Source organism: Habropoda laboriosa, unplaced genomic scaffold (genome assembly GCF_001263275.1).
Source record: "Habropoda laboriosa isolate 0110345459 unplaced genomic scaffold, ASM126327v1 scaffold797, whole genome shotgun sequence".
NCBI classification, from domain to species: Eukaryota; Metazoa; Arthropoda; class Insecta; order Hymenoptera; family Apidae; genus Habropoda; species Habropoda laboriosa.
The window spans coordinates 184,626-200,965 of NW_017100886.1; the positions used below are offsets into that span (position 1 = coordinate 184,626).

Genomic DNA, 16,340 nt, shown 5'->3' on the forward strand with positions numbered 1-16,340 from the left:
TATGCGGCTGTGCATTTTGCACCTCGTCTGTGTTAATATGTTTTGAATTATAGGTCACTGCATAAATCAGTCGAACAGTTAACCGGTAGATGTCGACAACGGACCAATAGCGTATATATATATATAGAAATGTACGTATTAAAATGTCAAAATAATTAATTACAGAAAATAGTTAAGGAATATCGTATTGAGTAATGAATATTTTCTACTGCAGAATAATTTCTTATTTTACAAGGAATTATAATTCTATCATATTCCATTTAATAGAATTAGCATTTAAATTTCCAATACTAACTATTTGGAATTTTTAATTTTCAATTTATTCTTTAATCACAATACATTCAATGTTAAATGTTAAATATAGTAATTTCAATATTGTTACAAATTTTCTTCGCTTTTTACAAAATTATAATTAAGATTAAATCAAAAGCGTCTGCTAATTCTATTACGTAAAGGAGAAATGAAAATGAAGGCTCGAAATATGAATTTTGATTTAAAATGAAAAATGAAAGGAAGTGCATAGTACTGGCGCAACGGACGTACTTAGACACTGGTGTAGACAACAAAATTCGGTTATGATAAAATGTGATTTGTGTTCGAAACATTGGACAAAAGCAAATAATTGAAAATTATTCCTGCCTTAAGTTCTTAATTAAATGAATTCATTCTGACTAAAATATTTATATTATATATTAAATAAAAAAAAAAGGAAAATCACATATTTATTAGGAGTGTATAAATATGTAATGTTATATTAAATATTCTTTCAGTCATCCTATTTTTGAACGATTATTATTCGTATCATTGAGATTTATGTTAACATTTATATACAGGGGAACAGCTCGCAGAGTTGTAACGTTTACTTTCACAGTAGAGCTGACGCTACTGCAATGTCTCGTTCCGAGGGTTTCGATACGATGCATTAACATACAGTACGGGTAGTATTAACGTACTATGCAGTTGCATCAAATGAAATGCGTGTGTCTTTTCTGCTTTTTCTTTGTGATCATATACGACACTAAAACAAAATGTTGCCAGAGTAAAATATGTACTTACATATCAACTCTATGGAAGTGTTGACCAGAGTGCAGTGTGTGCGACAGCGATTTTGGGACATATTCGTGACGGTTGCATAATTGCTAGGTTGTACACAATGTAGTGCAAAGTGGAAATTTTCGGATTACAAAAATATAAATAACATGCGTACATTTACGTATGTACATATATATGTATATTTGCGGATCGCACTACATAGCCACGTAGATCAGCTTGTGCAGAAAGGATGTGTGAATTGATAATATCATTTCCTTTATTGCAATATTTAATATTTCATATTTGTGTCCAGAATCCAATTAGTGTGAGGCTTTTTGGATGATTTGTCCAATGTTAAAATACATCCTTGCTTAAGACAATGATTAACTTTGGTTTTTTCTCTTTTTAATCAATTCTTTACTGTATAAAATACACTCGATAATAATGACAAATTGCGATGAAAGTACTAGTGCGTGTAGTTCAAAAATAAAATTACAATATCAATTTCTAAGTATAGTGTAACAAAGCAGTGGTAAACATTCGGAGAGGCACAAAGCGTAAGAGAGCAAGAAAATATCGAAGTACGTCATGCGAGTTCCCGCGTTTCTACATATAGAAATAAATGTCAGCTGATTGCGAAGTCAATCAAAAGGGACAAAGCGTGCGGTGGTGTGTGCGAGCGTACGGACAAGCCGCGCGCGTATCGAGCATAGAAATGACGATGATCGACAGGCGGCGCCACACTCGGTATTGCAGACGGGACTGCAGTCGCGCACGTGTATCCGTTGAGTGAACGACGCCACGCGGCTAGAGCCGGTGTGGTCGCGTCGTTGCTGTGTGTGTGTGTTTCTTCCCTCTTCTTTGTCGTTTTCACACGTGCATTAGGCGTGTGCCGCTCTCGGTATGCTCGCACCGCTCAGTACTTTTTCGGCTGTTAACGAGAAGGTATCTTGTGAAAAGTAATTTCGATAGTGGGAACGAGACACAATGCCGGACAAAGTTGCACCAGCCGAAAGGCAGGTCCTAAGGAGTGTAAAAACCACCGACAATGACAAAGAAGCTGTGCAACTGAAAAAAGAACTGGGCCTGTTGGACGGTGTGGCGATTATCGTCGGTATTATCGTCGGCGCTGGAATCTTCGTTTCACCAAAGGGTGTACTGAGAAACAGCGGCAGTGTTGGCCAGGCTTTAATCGTCTGGATCTTCTCTGGTCTCTTGTCACTGATCGGTGCATTATGCTATGCAGAATTAGGTAAGTGTCGAAAATTGACTAGACGTTTCCAATGCGAAATATCGCGAACATTTAATTTAGAATTCCTGTGCGGTCAGTCACGTTGCACTTGCATTAGAATCTATGTAATGTGCTCGGTAAATCACAATCACTAAGCGGATGACATCGTCAAAAGCAAGTACAATATATATAAAATTATTCTTTTTTCATCGTAAATATGTTTATCAAAAATCAATTTATACATCGTTAGAAGGAAATATTAATTTACGGAATTCCACATCATATGTATGCTGCATCATAGAGGCAGCAGCACTTTCACCGATAACGTACCGACTTTGTAAAGTTAATATAAGTTTTCTGGTATAGAAGTGCCGTACTGTTATTTCATAAATTTTAATACAGCTGTTTAATATAAATGATGTTTATACCCGAATAAATTTGCTAAAATATTACGTAGCACATGTAATAAAAATTTATCGCTACTTATCGTTTATTTTGCAACATTCTTATGCTTTTTGAGATATATATTTTTCTTTCGCAATTTTAGTCAAAAAATTTAGCATACCTTCTGTTATCGATATTTTTACATGTTTTCATTTTATTATTCACGTGTCGCCGCAACGCTGTGCATCTACAAACAGACCTCTCAACTCTTGCATCACCTTTTTCCTAAGTCGATTCACTTGCTTAGCAATTACTCTATTGTCGCTAAGAAAGTTGCGCCTTATTTAAACTTGAAATTACTTTTATGAAATAATATTTCAATTTATTAGCTGTAACTATGGCGCTATAAACTCGAGTATCTATTGCGTTTGTTTCATTGTAATATTTCTAGTGAAACCGTTAATCTTTCTGCTATCTGGAAAGGTTGTTATACCTTTTAATTACTTTTTAAACTATTATAGCATCCTCAATTATAATTCCATGGAATTTGTTGTAGAATTTCTAGTGTTTTAATTGCGAAGTAACGAGTGATCGGTTTAACAAAAGTAATACTTTTGAAAATTATCGCTTCGTATTATGAAGTATTTCAAGTGTCGTACATGAAATGTTCTGCAAATAGAATTACACAACGAAAGTATATTGATAGTGCAATATAAAGTTTATCAGTAAAGCAATTTGTACATACGAATGTAATATCGAGGTGACACGTGTATGCATCTGTCGTATGTATTTACATATGTATATACGGTACATCTACGAAGTAGCTAACGATATTGTAATACAAATTAATAAAGATTGTGTTATTGACTATGTTTTGATGTTACGCTTCACATGCGATAACGTCCTCATTGTTTGTAAAAGTACTAAGTACAATTACCTACACGGAAATGGTATAATAAATTTTAGCTAATTATAAATTTGATATCATTTACAAGATCGTAAAAATATTTGGAAATTAATATCTATAGGGTGTTTACTCAAAAAACATATTCGTATCCTGTATTCTGTTCCTGATTAGCCCTCTCCTTGTTTGTGTTTGTAATTATCGACAATGATTTACATAATACAACATATTTTGTAAATTACTTCATCAATACGTAAACAGTAACATAGTTAGAAGTTAGAATTGGTTATTCAATGGTTAAGGTCACGTTAACTGATATTAAGTCGCCCTTTTTCCTGTTTTTCTCTTGTTTTAGAAAATAAAGTATCGTCCGAAAAATGTCTACATCACATTTTTTATTTATCTATATATAAAAACCACTACTCTTTCAGTTATTTATTACTCTGCGGACTTTTAAGTTCGATTTTTTACATTATTAATTACAAAAGATTGTCTATTGATATTAATTGAATTTTAATTATTGGTTGTAGTCAATTATATAAATTTTGAGGATAAATAATAAATATATAAATGTAAAATATGAGGTTTACGTAAAGTATTAAGTGTATAGTGTGTAAACAGTTTGTAGTGGTCGAAATGTGTAAAACGAATTTTTAAGATAATAAGAGAAATCATTCAGCAATGACTATAACGCGGGGAAGTGAACTAGATGTCAAGCTTTGAATTATAAGTATACGGAATACCGATGTTAACTTCAGTTTGTACCTTGAATGAAACTGTGTCTAGTGAATTAATCTTTCAAGTCGTTAAAGCTGTTTTGTAATTTTGTTTAGAATTTTAATAGTTTGTAGTACTCGGTCTACAATGGACATTAATTGAAACAAGAAAAAATTTGGAAAAAAGGGGTTAAATACATGTTTCATATTTTGGAAAATAATCTTCTTGAGAATAAATGTCATTTTATTGAAAAGATTATACATATTCAACATACACGATATCTTTTTTTAATATAAAATCACTTTCTTTCTGACTACATACATATTAGGTCGTAATATTTTAAACCTTATTTTCTCGGTAAATATTTGTCTTTGGAGATGTTTTAAAATGACAACTTGAAGAGTAAACTTCTTTTGTCAGATTTACGTTGCTAACCTTGCTTTTATTCGTCTTGCTTTCAATCATGAATCAACGTGATTTTCGCGTACTTTTTTTATATGAGTGGAAAAGTGATCATAACGCAGCAGCAGCTGCTCGAAACATAAATGTTGCATTCGGGAATGATACAGTTAACGAGCGTACAGTGCATCGATGGTTCGAAAAATTCGAAGCCGTAGATGAAAGCCTCGTTATTGAAGCACGCGGAAGACCAGAGCCGTCCATTAACGACGATCAGTTGCAGATTTCTATTGAAGCAAATACGCGACAAACATTTAGAAATTTGTCCCAAGAAATCAGTGTAAGTCACACGACAATTTCACGTCGCCTGAAATCGATTGAGAAAGCGATAAAAACTGGACAAGTGGGTGCCACTTGAACTTAACGAACGGCAGAAGCTCCAGCGTCAGGACATATGCAATTCACAGCTAATCCGAAATGATAGGGACCCGTTATTGGATCGCATTGTCACTTGTGATGAAAAGTGGATACTGTATGACAATAGACGACGTTCTGCCCAATGGTTGGGTGCAGATGAATCCTCACGACATATGCCAAAGACAGCCTTGCATCCAAGGAAGATAATGATCAGACTATGGTGGTCAATTCATTATAATTTCTTAAGGACAGGTGAAACAATTCATGCGGAGAAATATTGTGCCGAAATTGAAGCAATGCACCAGAAATTGCAAGTAAAACAACCGGCATTGGCCAACCGAAAGGGCCCAATTCTGCTTCATGATAATGCTCGACCGCATGTTTCACAAATAACGGTGCAAAAGCTGAATAGCTTAAAATATGAAACTCTGCCTCATCCACCATATTTACCTGACCTGTCGCTTACTGATTATCATTTTTTCAAGCATTTAAATCATTTCCTCAACCAGAAAACGTTTATGAATTAAGAGACTGTCGAAAATGCCTTTCAACAATTTATTGTCACCAGACCTCCGAATTTCTATAAAAATGGAATTGAAAAACTTTTAACTAATTGGAAAAAATGTATGGAATGTAATGGATCCTACATTGATTAATAAAACTTAATATTAAAGAAGTTACGATCATTTAAACTTACTGCTAAAAATCGGACATTTCATATGTTACGTCCTAATAATATGTTTGAAAATATTTTGTATAAACTTAAGTTGTGTAAATCAAAAGTTTGGAAGTAAAAGGAAGTTCATCCAAACTCCAACATAAAATCTTTCGCAGATTTTTACACGTTTTATTTTCGTATACTTCTTTGAATTATCTGGGGTTTTGTAAATTTCTTTTTCGGAGAATAAGCAATAAGGAGCTAAAGGATATTCCTTTCTACTGCTAAAATATAAATTAAAAAAGTGTTAGTGTCAAGTGTTAATTCAAAAATATTTAAACTAGTTTCACGGAGAATGATTTTCAAAATGTATCAATTATAAAAAACATTTGAACAATTTAATACTTAAACAGTTGCGCCAATTTTTTATTTTATTTTATTTTACAAGTAATACAAAATAAATTTATTTTGAAAAACCAATAATTAACTTGTATTATCACATGCGAATATCATTAAATTTAAGCAGAGTCAGATTTTTGTAATGGTTTCTTCCAACCGTCTTTGACGTCTAAACTTCATTTCAATGCACTTTCCAAGATATACATATATTTGTATTTATAGAAAATACTTATGTTCGTGTATTAAACGAACACACACGAGACGTATCATGTCTTGTTAATATGAATACTGATCAGTGCAGATGACAGAGATTAATGAACGTATTTACTGTACCATTGCATGCATATTCCGATTGCTTTGCTTGTTGTCTGTACTTTGGTATCTATACTGATAAGCTAAATTTGCTTTGCAAATTATTCCCTCAGCATTTATCTAGTTTATTTTTGTCCTTTTAGCTATTTATTTATTCATGATGATAATGGAATGCAACGAATATTGATCATTACTGTATATGTTTAGCATAGTTTTTCTTTTTATTAAATTTTTGTTCATTCCTTATTGTAAAATTTGTTCAACCTATTTCTTTTCACATAGATAAAAAAATATTCTTTTATCTAAAAATTGCTTTATTAATTTGTTAGACTATTTTTCTTATTCACTTTCTTACATAAAAATAACTTCAAAACCAGAAAAAAGTATTGTATAGGATTTGTATATGATTTGTCTTACGTAAGGTTACAAATAAGTTTTTATCTTTCCCGAAAGTTGTTTGGATTTAGAGGGAGGAATGAAAAATCTGTCGACCTTTACCTGCCAAGCTTTTAGAATATTGTTTCACGACGATCGAGGAGGAACACGCGCGGTTATTGTTACCAGTTTCCAAGCGCTTTATCAATTACGGTCGTTCTAATTATGCTTTTGGTTCATCGTTCTAGAACGTCTTCGCGTTAGCATACTGTGTTACTTAAAAATGAAACTTTTTATCCCGTTTTTATTCAATATACAATTAACGAAACAAAATTAAGTTATATTTGAAACAAATATTAATAATATTTGTTCAGTTATGAAAAATACTATTTTCCTATTTTCCTATTTTCCTTAACCTATCTTTTAAAATTGAACGTAAAAGTTTAGCAAAATAAAAACTTTGTTTACAATTTTTAACATTGCTCACTATAATGTTATATTAAAAAAAAGAAATGATTTTAAGTAACACCAACACATGTATAGAATTGTAGAAACTGAAACGGTGTGAAATTTCGAAAACGATAAAACGAAGAATGAAAAAGAACAAAGACATATTGGAATTTTCGGTGAAGAAACAGCACGATAATTTCAGTTTGCGATGAGTCAAAGCGGCTATTCGGTGTTTGCAGAAATCAGAATGTAGATGCATACCGTTCACTTTATCGTTGACGCTGGTACATAGAGTAAATCCGTTTGCGGGCCACGTACAGAAAACGCGCGGAAATGTTACTACAGTACGATCATCGTGCCAAACTATGTTCTAATATGTGCACAGTTTGATCAAATATACCAAGGGGCTTATTTGAAAATAATCTGGCACAGTGATCGAGTTACATTTTACGGATAGATTGTGGACGGAGGTGTTAAGAACATTAGAATGCACATAAGTCAAACAGTATGATGTTATTAGACTGAAATATGAGAATTAAAATCATATATCACACAAATATGCTATTCACAGTTAATAATAGGAAATAGTAAATGGGGTGTAGTATGTTTCGTAAAGCTATTACGTGTAACGTATTAATTTAACGATTATTTATATATAAATCTTGCGTATAGAGAATAAATGTTTGATTTTTAAAAGTTAATACAATCTTGTTAATTTGCGTGTAATTTTGTTTCAAAAATTAATTTGAACATAGTTTGTCTAACTTATAAGCGATAAAATTTCATTTCAGTTTTCCGATAATAGATAATATAGGAAAACGAAGGCGTATTGTTATAAATTATTCTTAATGGTATACAATGTTTGTAGAATGTAACATTTTTTTTGCATAATTAAACAAATTTTTCGTATCATTAAAAATAATGAATGTTCGAACGTGAAAGAAAAGAAAAAAAAACCAGCATGTAGCTATGAAATAACACGCGGCAGTAACTTTAGATGATAAAAGTTTGACAAAATAGTAATTGAACGATTATGTTTTCCTTGATATTCGGGAACGCGCAGCTCGGTTCGCGTTGGGGGAATAATTAAACGTAATTGAAATGTATCACGGCACGCGACAAATCTGACCTGATCCTTGAACTCGGAAAAAAAGGTCAACGATACTTTATTAAATTATCAATGCGGCTAATTGTTACGTAATTCAACTGACTTCGTTCAATGTATTCTGTATTAGTCTACACGTTCTTACTATGTTTTTGTTCCAGTTTATTTATATCTGTTTCAGCAAGTTGGGTTTGTTATAATAAATAATTGCACTAGTTTAGTTTATAAAAGAAATATCAGGTAAAAATATGTTAGTTTATTTATTCAAAGTCATATCGAATACATATGTTATGTATGTACAGTGACCGAAAAAAGTATTCATACACCTTATAAAATGGAATAACTTTTTTAAAATTGGGCCAAACGAGTTGAGTTTTTTTTTAGAAGCTAGAAAAATCAGTTTGCTAGATGACGTGTCAAAAAATTTTTGAAAAAACTGCAATTAGTCGGAATCGTGAAGAAAATAGCGAAGGCCGTTTTTACAACTTTTTTTATCTGAACTCGTAATGAAAATTTAAGAAATACGTTTTGTAGATCTATGTCAATTATACACACGCTGAAAATTTTATCGAAGTCGGTTAACGTTGCTATGAGCTACAAACGGTTAAAGATTGTGAAAATCGCACAATTTCACGACTTTCCGCCTAGAACGTAATACATAAATCTGCAGATTCTTACATCTTTCGATGCCTGTCGCTTGTTTCTCCATCCACCGATTTCGATGAAATTTTCATTACGAGCTCAGATAAAAAAGTTGTAAAAACTACCTTCGCTATTTTCTTCGCGATTCCGACTAATTGCAGTTTTTTCAACAACTTTTTGACACATCATCTAGTAAACTGATCTTTCTAACTTCTAAAAAAAAACTCAACTCGTTTGGCCCAATTTTAAAAAAGTTATTCCATTTTATAGGGTGTATGAATACTTTTTTCGATCACTGTATGTATATGTATAATCATAGTTCCATTATTCTATAGTGTTTAAGAACGTACATTTATTTTTACAATAAGTTTATATTTAAACTTGAGGCTTAGTACAATTAATGTGTTAATTGTAAATTTCATTTTTAAATTTTCTTGAACTGCGTTATAACTGTGTTAAAAACAAATTACTACTTTTTAAATATATGCTTGAGAGGAAGTGTTCATTGGAAAATAAGCTTATTAATAAACTGAATTAGATTTTGTAGGCATTTTGGGACGGTTTATGGCTTGGCCTGCGCCTCATGGCGAGTGACAAACACCAGACCCGAGTACCCATCGGTTCGGCCCAGCGATATCTTTGCCATTCGACGGGAGTCGGTTCTTAGCTTCGGTAATAGACGGACGCCGAAGAGTCCGAAATAAACTACTTTGCACGACATCCTGATTTGAGTAAAGTTCATTAGACCACCTCCTACAATTTATAGCCTTCTTCAAATGCACAATTAGTGAAATCAATTCTTTTATCACTGACTATTTAGCTAGTGAAATCCCGTCAAATTGAACATAACAAGCCTTAAATTTGTATTGCAAGCTTTCATTGGTAATTGTATACACTACATAAGTACACTTTAATTCGTAGGTGATTGAATGAGTTTCAAGTATTTCACTACTCACCAAGATGAGTGAGTTTAACTGATATAGACTCACTACAAATTAGATTTATCGTGACTCATGAATTGGCTAGTAGCAGTATAAGGTTTGTAAACATGAATAGAAGGCTTCTGAAACATTTTGAAGAGAAATTCTCAAAGTGTGTTCTATTAATACGTTTAACATCCGTGTGCCAAAAGAAAAGAGTGCAATTTCTCATTTGGATTTAAAATTATACTTGAAAATATTTAATGCAAAATGTGTTTGCATTTGAAATATCGTTCGATACAAATTATTCTGAATTCAATATTCATAGAAAATTCTCGAGCAGTAATGTTTGTTGAAATGAACAAAATTAAAATGTAAGAGAAACTTACGAGAATCGCGTAAAAGTATCTATGTAATATGAAATTGTGAAAGACAATATTAGAAAGCAGAATGTTTACAAATTTATGTTCATGTGTTAATACAAATATTCTTATAGATAAATCTACATGTTCTTGGTTTATTAAATTTATCGTACATAAACATTCGTGACAAAATTTCATGAAGAGTTAGTGGAAAATAAATATCACATAGATTCTTAAAGCAATTTTGTAGTTTAGTATAAGCATATGTATGTATGCAGGGTGTTTCCTTTATCCTGAAAAATTGGACTGAACCTATCAAAAAACAATGTTTGAACAAAAGTTATTTGGTATGAACGGGGATACCATATGGTGCAAATTATTTTTTTTGCAGGCAGAGTGATGGAAGGAAATTTCAAAGTCAAGTTCATTTTTTTAAATGGAACCATATATTTTTTTTTTTTTCCATAATGCGATGGCATACACCGTATGAGCTAATATATTGTTGCAAAATGTTATTCGAACGAATTGACGGTCTGACGGATGAAACATCTGAAGACTGCAATGCATGCACTCATAAGAATCTGTCTGTATATATGTATGTATATTTGATTACTTTGACGTAGCGAGTTCGTCATAATGTCAATTCGTCCGAATACGCATCCACTGTAACTAGGATTTGCCATCCGTCCCCAGGTTTACCCGGATTTGTCCTAGTTTTTAATGCGGCCGGGGACGTCCGGGGGGATTTTCTCTAGTGATACGGGTTTTCCGATGTTTGTTTGCTGTTCAAACCGTTAGCCCCCCACCGATCATCCGTGTTATCATATTATCTGTGCGTTGCGTGCGGTGATCTTGCATGTGTCAGACGCACCTCTACTAATATACCGGATAGCAATGCATTTTGAAGTGTTGAAGTGTCCGAGTTTCAGGCAGAAAAGTCCGAGGTTTTAATGCTCTCTATTCTAGATTAGTGACTTTATAAATGGCAACCGTAACTATAACCATAACCTTACGCGTTCATAAGCATTTCTATTACATTGAAAGTGTTTTTCTGAACAAGTTTGATGAACGAATGTACCGATATTGTACATTATTGAATTCGTCCCAATGTCACTTTCAATACTACGTAGAAAAAGTTCTACGGTGTCATTTTAAAAAATGCAGGTGACCCCGATTATTTGTGGAAAAAATAATGTTTGCAGTTTTTATTTTTGTAATTTATTGACCATCGAGTACTCGTGACATTTTATTTCAAGTTTTGTTTTCTTACACTGCCAGAAGTGCCGAACGAAAAATCGTGGCGACCATTACGCTGAACACCCTGTATATATGTATAATACTTACGTATTATGTATACGGTGGTCTGCGAATCGGCCGCCTCAATATTTGAATTGATTCTGATAATTTAACAAAAATTCATTGATATCAAATGAAGAATTTATTGACGTAAACAAAATTTTGAAAGTATCTTTCTTTCATAAACAATTTGAGTTATTATATTACATAAAAACACGAGTTCGGTAACACAACAGCATGTATCATTTTAAGTATCTAATCTTAAAATAATTTATATTATTGTCAGCACAACTTACGTAAATTTAACACAGGATAGGGTATTAACCAAAAATTCGGTGTCCGTCTCGCTCGACGGCTATTTCCAGAGTGTCCTCTCCGCGTCGTATCCCGCGTTGCTCCGAAAAACCGTTGAAGCCCCCTCGTTCGACTTTCCGGGGCTTAGTTTATGGTACCTTCAGGTACCCGCGCGCTTTCTCTTCCTGGGTGACAAAGTCCAGGCCACCACTTCGCCGCCGAAATCTTGCATTTCTTACATTATATTTGAAATACAGTTTACGAGTTGATTGTCGATACATAACAATGACGCACCGCAGACACAAACGTAAACAAACATATAAGGTAAGTTAAAATTGTAAACGTTATGAAAGACATAAAAGTAATCAGAGTACAAACTGCATCCCACCTTCTGTATAATAAATAATTAAAATGGTACACACCGTTATGTTATTAAATTCGTACTTTTATGTACTCTAAGAATATGAAAGGAAGAATATATTGTGCTATTTAGACAATACAAAATAACTCCAATTTTGAATGCAAGAAAGATACCTTCACAATTTTGTTTACGTCGAAAAATTCTCCCTTTCTGTTAAAGTATCAGAACAAGCTCAAGTATAGTGGCGACCGATTCGCAGACTTCCCTGTTTAACAAATAACTTTTAAAATATTAAAATAAGTGAAAGACTTGGTGAAATCTCTGCAACATGCGATCCAAGGAAGTTCTTCCTCTTTCATTTCAAAGCTATTCCTTTATTTTATTTGCAATGCTTAAGCATATGCGTACTAATTATTAGAATTTAATACTAGTACCATATTGTATTGATTTTAAAGATTAAAATTGTGCTTACAACACTGGGATATTTCAATAAATTTGACATTATTTTTAACTTTAATAAATGTACATTCAAATTATATAAAAGCGCGAAAGTCTTATTTGATGAAAAAAATTAGAAAACAGCAACTTTTGAAAATAAAACCGAATTTATCGGTGCTTCCTCAAACATATGTCTATGTAAATCTCCTGCATTTCGTTAGGTATGAAAGGTAATTTCGAACTCTATGAAAGTAATACGTGTTTCTGCCAATAGTATACAACTGTGAAATCTATTCTGTTTGAGAATTCTTTTTGTATTGTATTATTTGGCATATCGTGAAAAAAGAAATTAGGACTGGGTCATCTTTATTCATATTTTACGTATGTATAAAGTGTACAAAAGTTTGTTGTCGCTTTATTCAGAATGTAATCGTTCAATCACTGGACTAATATTATAATAGCATATAAACATAAATGTACCGTTTCTTGTTTTGCACATATTAATTTGTTTCCTTTTTTACTAACATTTCACATAAATATAGAAATATGTATAGAAAAAGATGAAATAGGAGAAGTCTTTCCATTTAATAGCGCAGAATAGAGATTTTAACGAAAGTGTTTCAAGTAACTATGAGATACAATAAAGAAATAATATGCAATATTAATTCTATGTAAATAAAAAAGAAAAAAATAATGGCAAGATTGTTCGTGAAAATTACTCTGAGAGAAATACGTGAATTTTCAGGTACGATGATTCCAAAGTCTGGGGGCGATTATGCATATATCAGCGACGCTTTCGGACCCTTGCCAGCGTTCCTGTACCTCTGGGTCGCATTGTTCATCCTGGTTCCGACTGGGAACGCGATCACAGCCCTAACATTCGCACAATACATCCTGCAGCCAGTTTGGCCTGGATGTGTACCCCCGTATGAAGCGGTGCGACTGCTTGCTGCTGTTATTACATGTAAGAATACCATAGTATTATAATAACAGTGTGTTAAGAAATTCAGAGCAATAAAAGGAGGTAGATTATTAAAAATATTTCAAAATGCTCTTAGGTCTCGGTAAGTTTTGTAAATATTAGGGCACTTAAAATTGTTCTTTTTCAAAATTTGTTCTTTGTGGCATCGAGAAAGATTGCACAATGTCATATCAACTCATCAGACTTTTGTTCTTCCATTTAAATGATCTAATTTCGTACGATGAAATATAAAAGTTCAACCTAGTGATGAAAAGTCTTAAAATAGAGGCAATGTTGGAAAGGCGCAACACATGTGATCTCCAGTTGCTTAGAGAATTAATCGTGTCGCAATTACTGTCTTTCCATTTCTGGTGGTTGCTCAAACAAGGCCGAAACAAGGCGAAAGGAACTGTAGAATGTAAAAATGTAAAGACCAACCGCAACTGATTTTATCGAAACGTTTTAATAGACATACTTGGTGAGCATGTAGAGCTAGTCAAAATGAAAACGAATATTCGTATAGTGATACATACGTTTATTATTTCTGATTTTTTTATTTCCAATAAATAATCAAGAAGCAGTGCGGTCTGAAAAGCATTTGTGTATCTGTTCACGAATATGTTCCCAAATAATTGCAATAAATTGTCATTAACTTATTGACAGTGTCAAGAATGTCAGGCAAACATTAAACGAGAGTAGAAAAAGATTGGAAGTACATAATAACTGACTTTTCAGTAGTTTTAGCAGTTTTTACTTAAAGAATTTATTTTTGATTTTTCGCAAAGAATTTTGCGTCTCCGTGTTTTTTAACCATGTTGTCGGTAATTGACGTAATTTATACGAACTATTGTTTCTCCTTTTTAATTCCCGTTAAAACTTGATACATACATTCTGGTTAAAGAATGTACTTTATCATTTAAATGCTTTACTCAAGAGTCAACTGGGTTTTTAATCATCTATAAGGGAAGGGAATGGTCATTTCTCGATTAAATTTCTCATGTCCCAAAAATCATGCAAATTGATTGTTCAATATAAAATTATGAAATTATTATTCGTAGGTTTACTGACTGCCATCAACTGTTACAACGTGAAATGGGCGACCAGAGTACAGGACATCTTCACCGGGACCAAAATCTTTGCATTGGTGATCATCATGGTCGCTGGACTGTGGTGGCTCTCCATGGGTCACACGGAGAATTTCCACCATCCCATGGATGGAACTAACACACAGCCCGGCTACATCGCTCTGGCTGTTTATTCGGGTCTCTTCTCTTATTCCGGCTGGAATTATCTGAATTTCGTCACCGAGGAACTCAAAGATCCTTATAAGTAATTTATCCTTCATTCACTGTTACAATAAAAAATATTCATTGTACTTGTCTCAGATTTTAGAAAAGTTTGTGTGCGTACACCTGGTAATTTATAAAAGTGATCTAAATCATATACTTTCTTTTCAAGACACTTCGACCTTTGGTATAATAATATTACATTAAAGAGAAATCCAATGTTTCTAAATTTTTTATTTACTTAACTTTCGTAATTGTCAATTACAGATTACTAATCGTTGCGGAATGTCTAACCATTTTCTAATGCATCGCTTATGATAAATAGCATTTTGTCCTATAATACTGTTCAATAGACATGATACATTTATTTTTATAACATAATGCACCATTTTCTGCAAAATTTGTTAAAGAAATCTTTTATCCAAAAATTTTCTTATTTTTAAAGAGAGATAGAGGGAAAGAAAAACTTTTCGCAAAGACGCAAACAAAGATCTCTGTAAAATTTAGAGAGTTATATTTGAAACGGAGTAAACGTGACCCATCGGTGAATGATCTTATGCGGTTTATATTTAAAGCATGAATGGGATTTTCGTGTTTACGACTCACTTGTGTTTTGTGCTCGTTGCTTCAAACTTTTAGTTGTTGATATGTAAAAAAAATCAATCTTTTTTTTCTTAATAAGAATAAGAGTAAAGAATAAGAAGGATATAAAAACAGGGATATTATGTAGTTTCTCATAAGAAAGCATTGTTTAAACATTTTTTACCACTACAACGAAATTGTCCAATCCAAATACAGATTTTCTAGGAAAAACGTGTGGAACTGTATTGTAACTAATATCTTTCTTTGTCTAAAGTATCGAAAGGATGATCAGAAGATGGCTATAAAATCGAAATTGTCCTTTTAAAATCCCTCACGAAGTATTCGAGCAGTGGAATGAACAACGATAAACGGCAAATCGAAAATATTATCTACAATGTGTAATTATCATTTTTGTAGGAATCTTCCAAAGGCGATTTGCATATCATTGCCGTTAGTCACCGTAATTTATGTCCTGGCAAACGTCGCTTATTTTGTGGTGTTGACACAAGATGAAATCCTTGCGTCGCATGCTGTTGCTGTTGTAAGTCCTATTTTCTTCTTTTTCTTTTTAAATTTCATTTAATTTAGCTATTTCAAATCACATCGATTTCATAGATTCATAATACATAATAATATTACGTTTAAATTTACATTGAATTTCGAGAATTGCAGAATTTAAGAAGCGAATTATTATTGTTATTATTATTAATTAATTTTATTATTTTATGCCGTGTTTTTGTTTAGTGACTAATACTCGGTGGCGACGATCGTTTTTAATAATTAATTATTTAGCTGATAATTTCTTTAAGTTAAAT

At 32.6% G+C, this 16,340-nt stretch overlaps 1 protein-coding gene across 1 annotated transcript in view; it reads left to right on the forward strand.

Annotated features, from left to right (window-relative positions):
• The first annotated feature begins 2,019 nt into the window (after positions 1 to 2,019).
• The window catches only part of LOC108577485 (Y+L amino acid transporter 2), a 19,584-nt gene continuing 5,263 nt past the window's right edge, over positions 2,020 to 16,340 (forward strand). Inside the window, exons 1-4 of the mRNA XM_017940643.1 lie at positions 2,020 to 2,284; positions 13,442 to 13,660; positions 14,716 to 14,986; positions 15,943 to 16,066. Of these exons, the coding sequence (XP_017796132.1) occupies positions 2,020 to 2,284; positions 13,442 to 13,660; positions 14,716 to 14,986; positions 15,943 to 16,066 (879 nt within the window). The remainder of the gene's footprint in view (positions 2,285 to 13,441; positions 13,661 to 14,715; positions 14,987 to 15,942; positions 16,067 to 16,340) is intronic.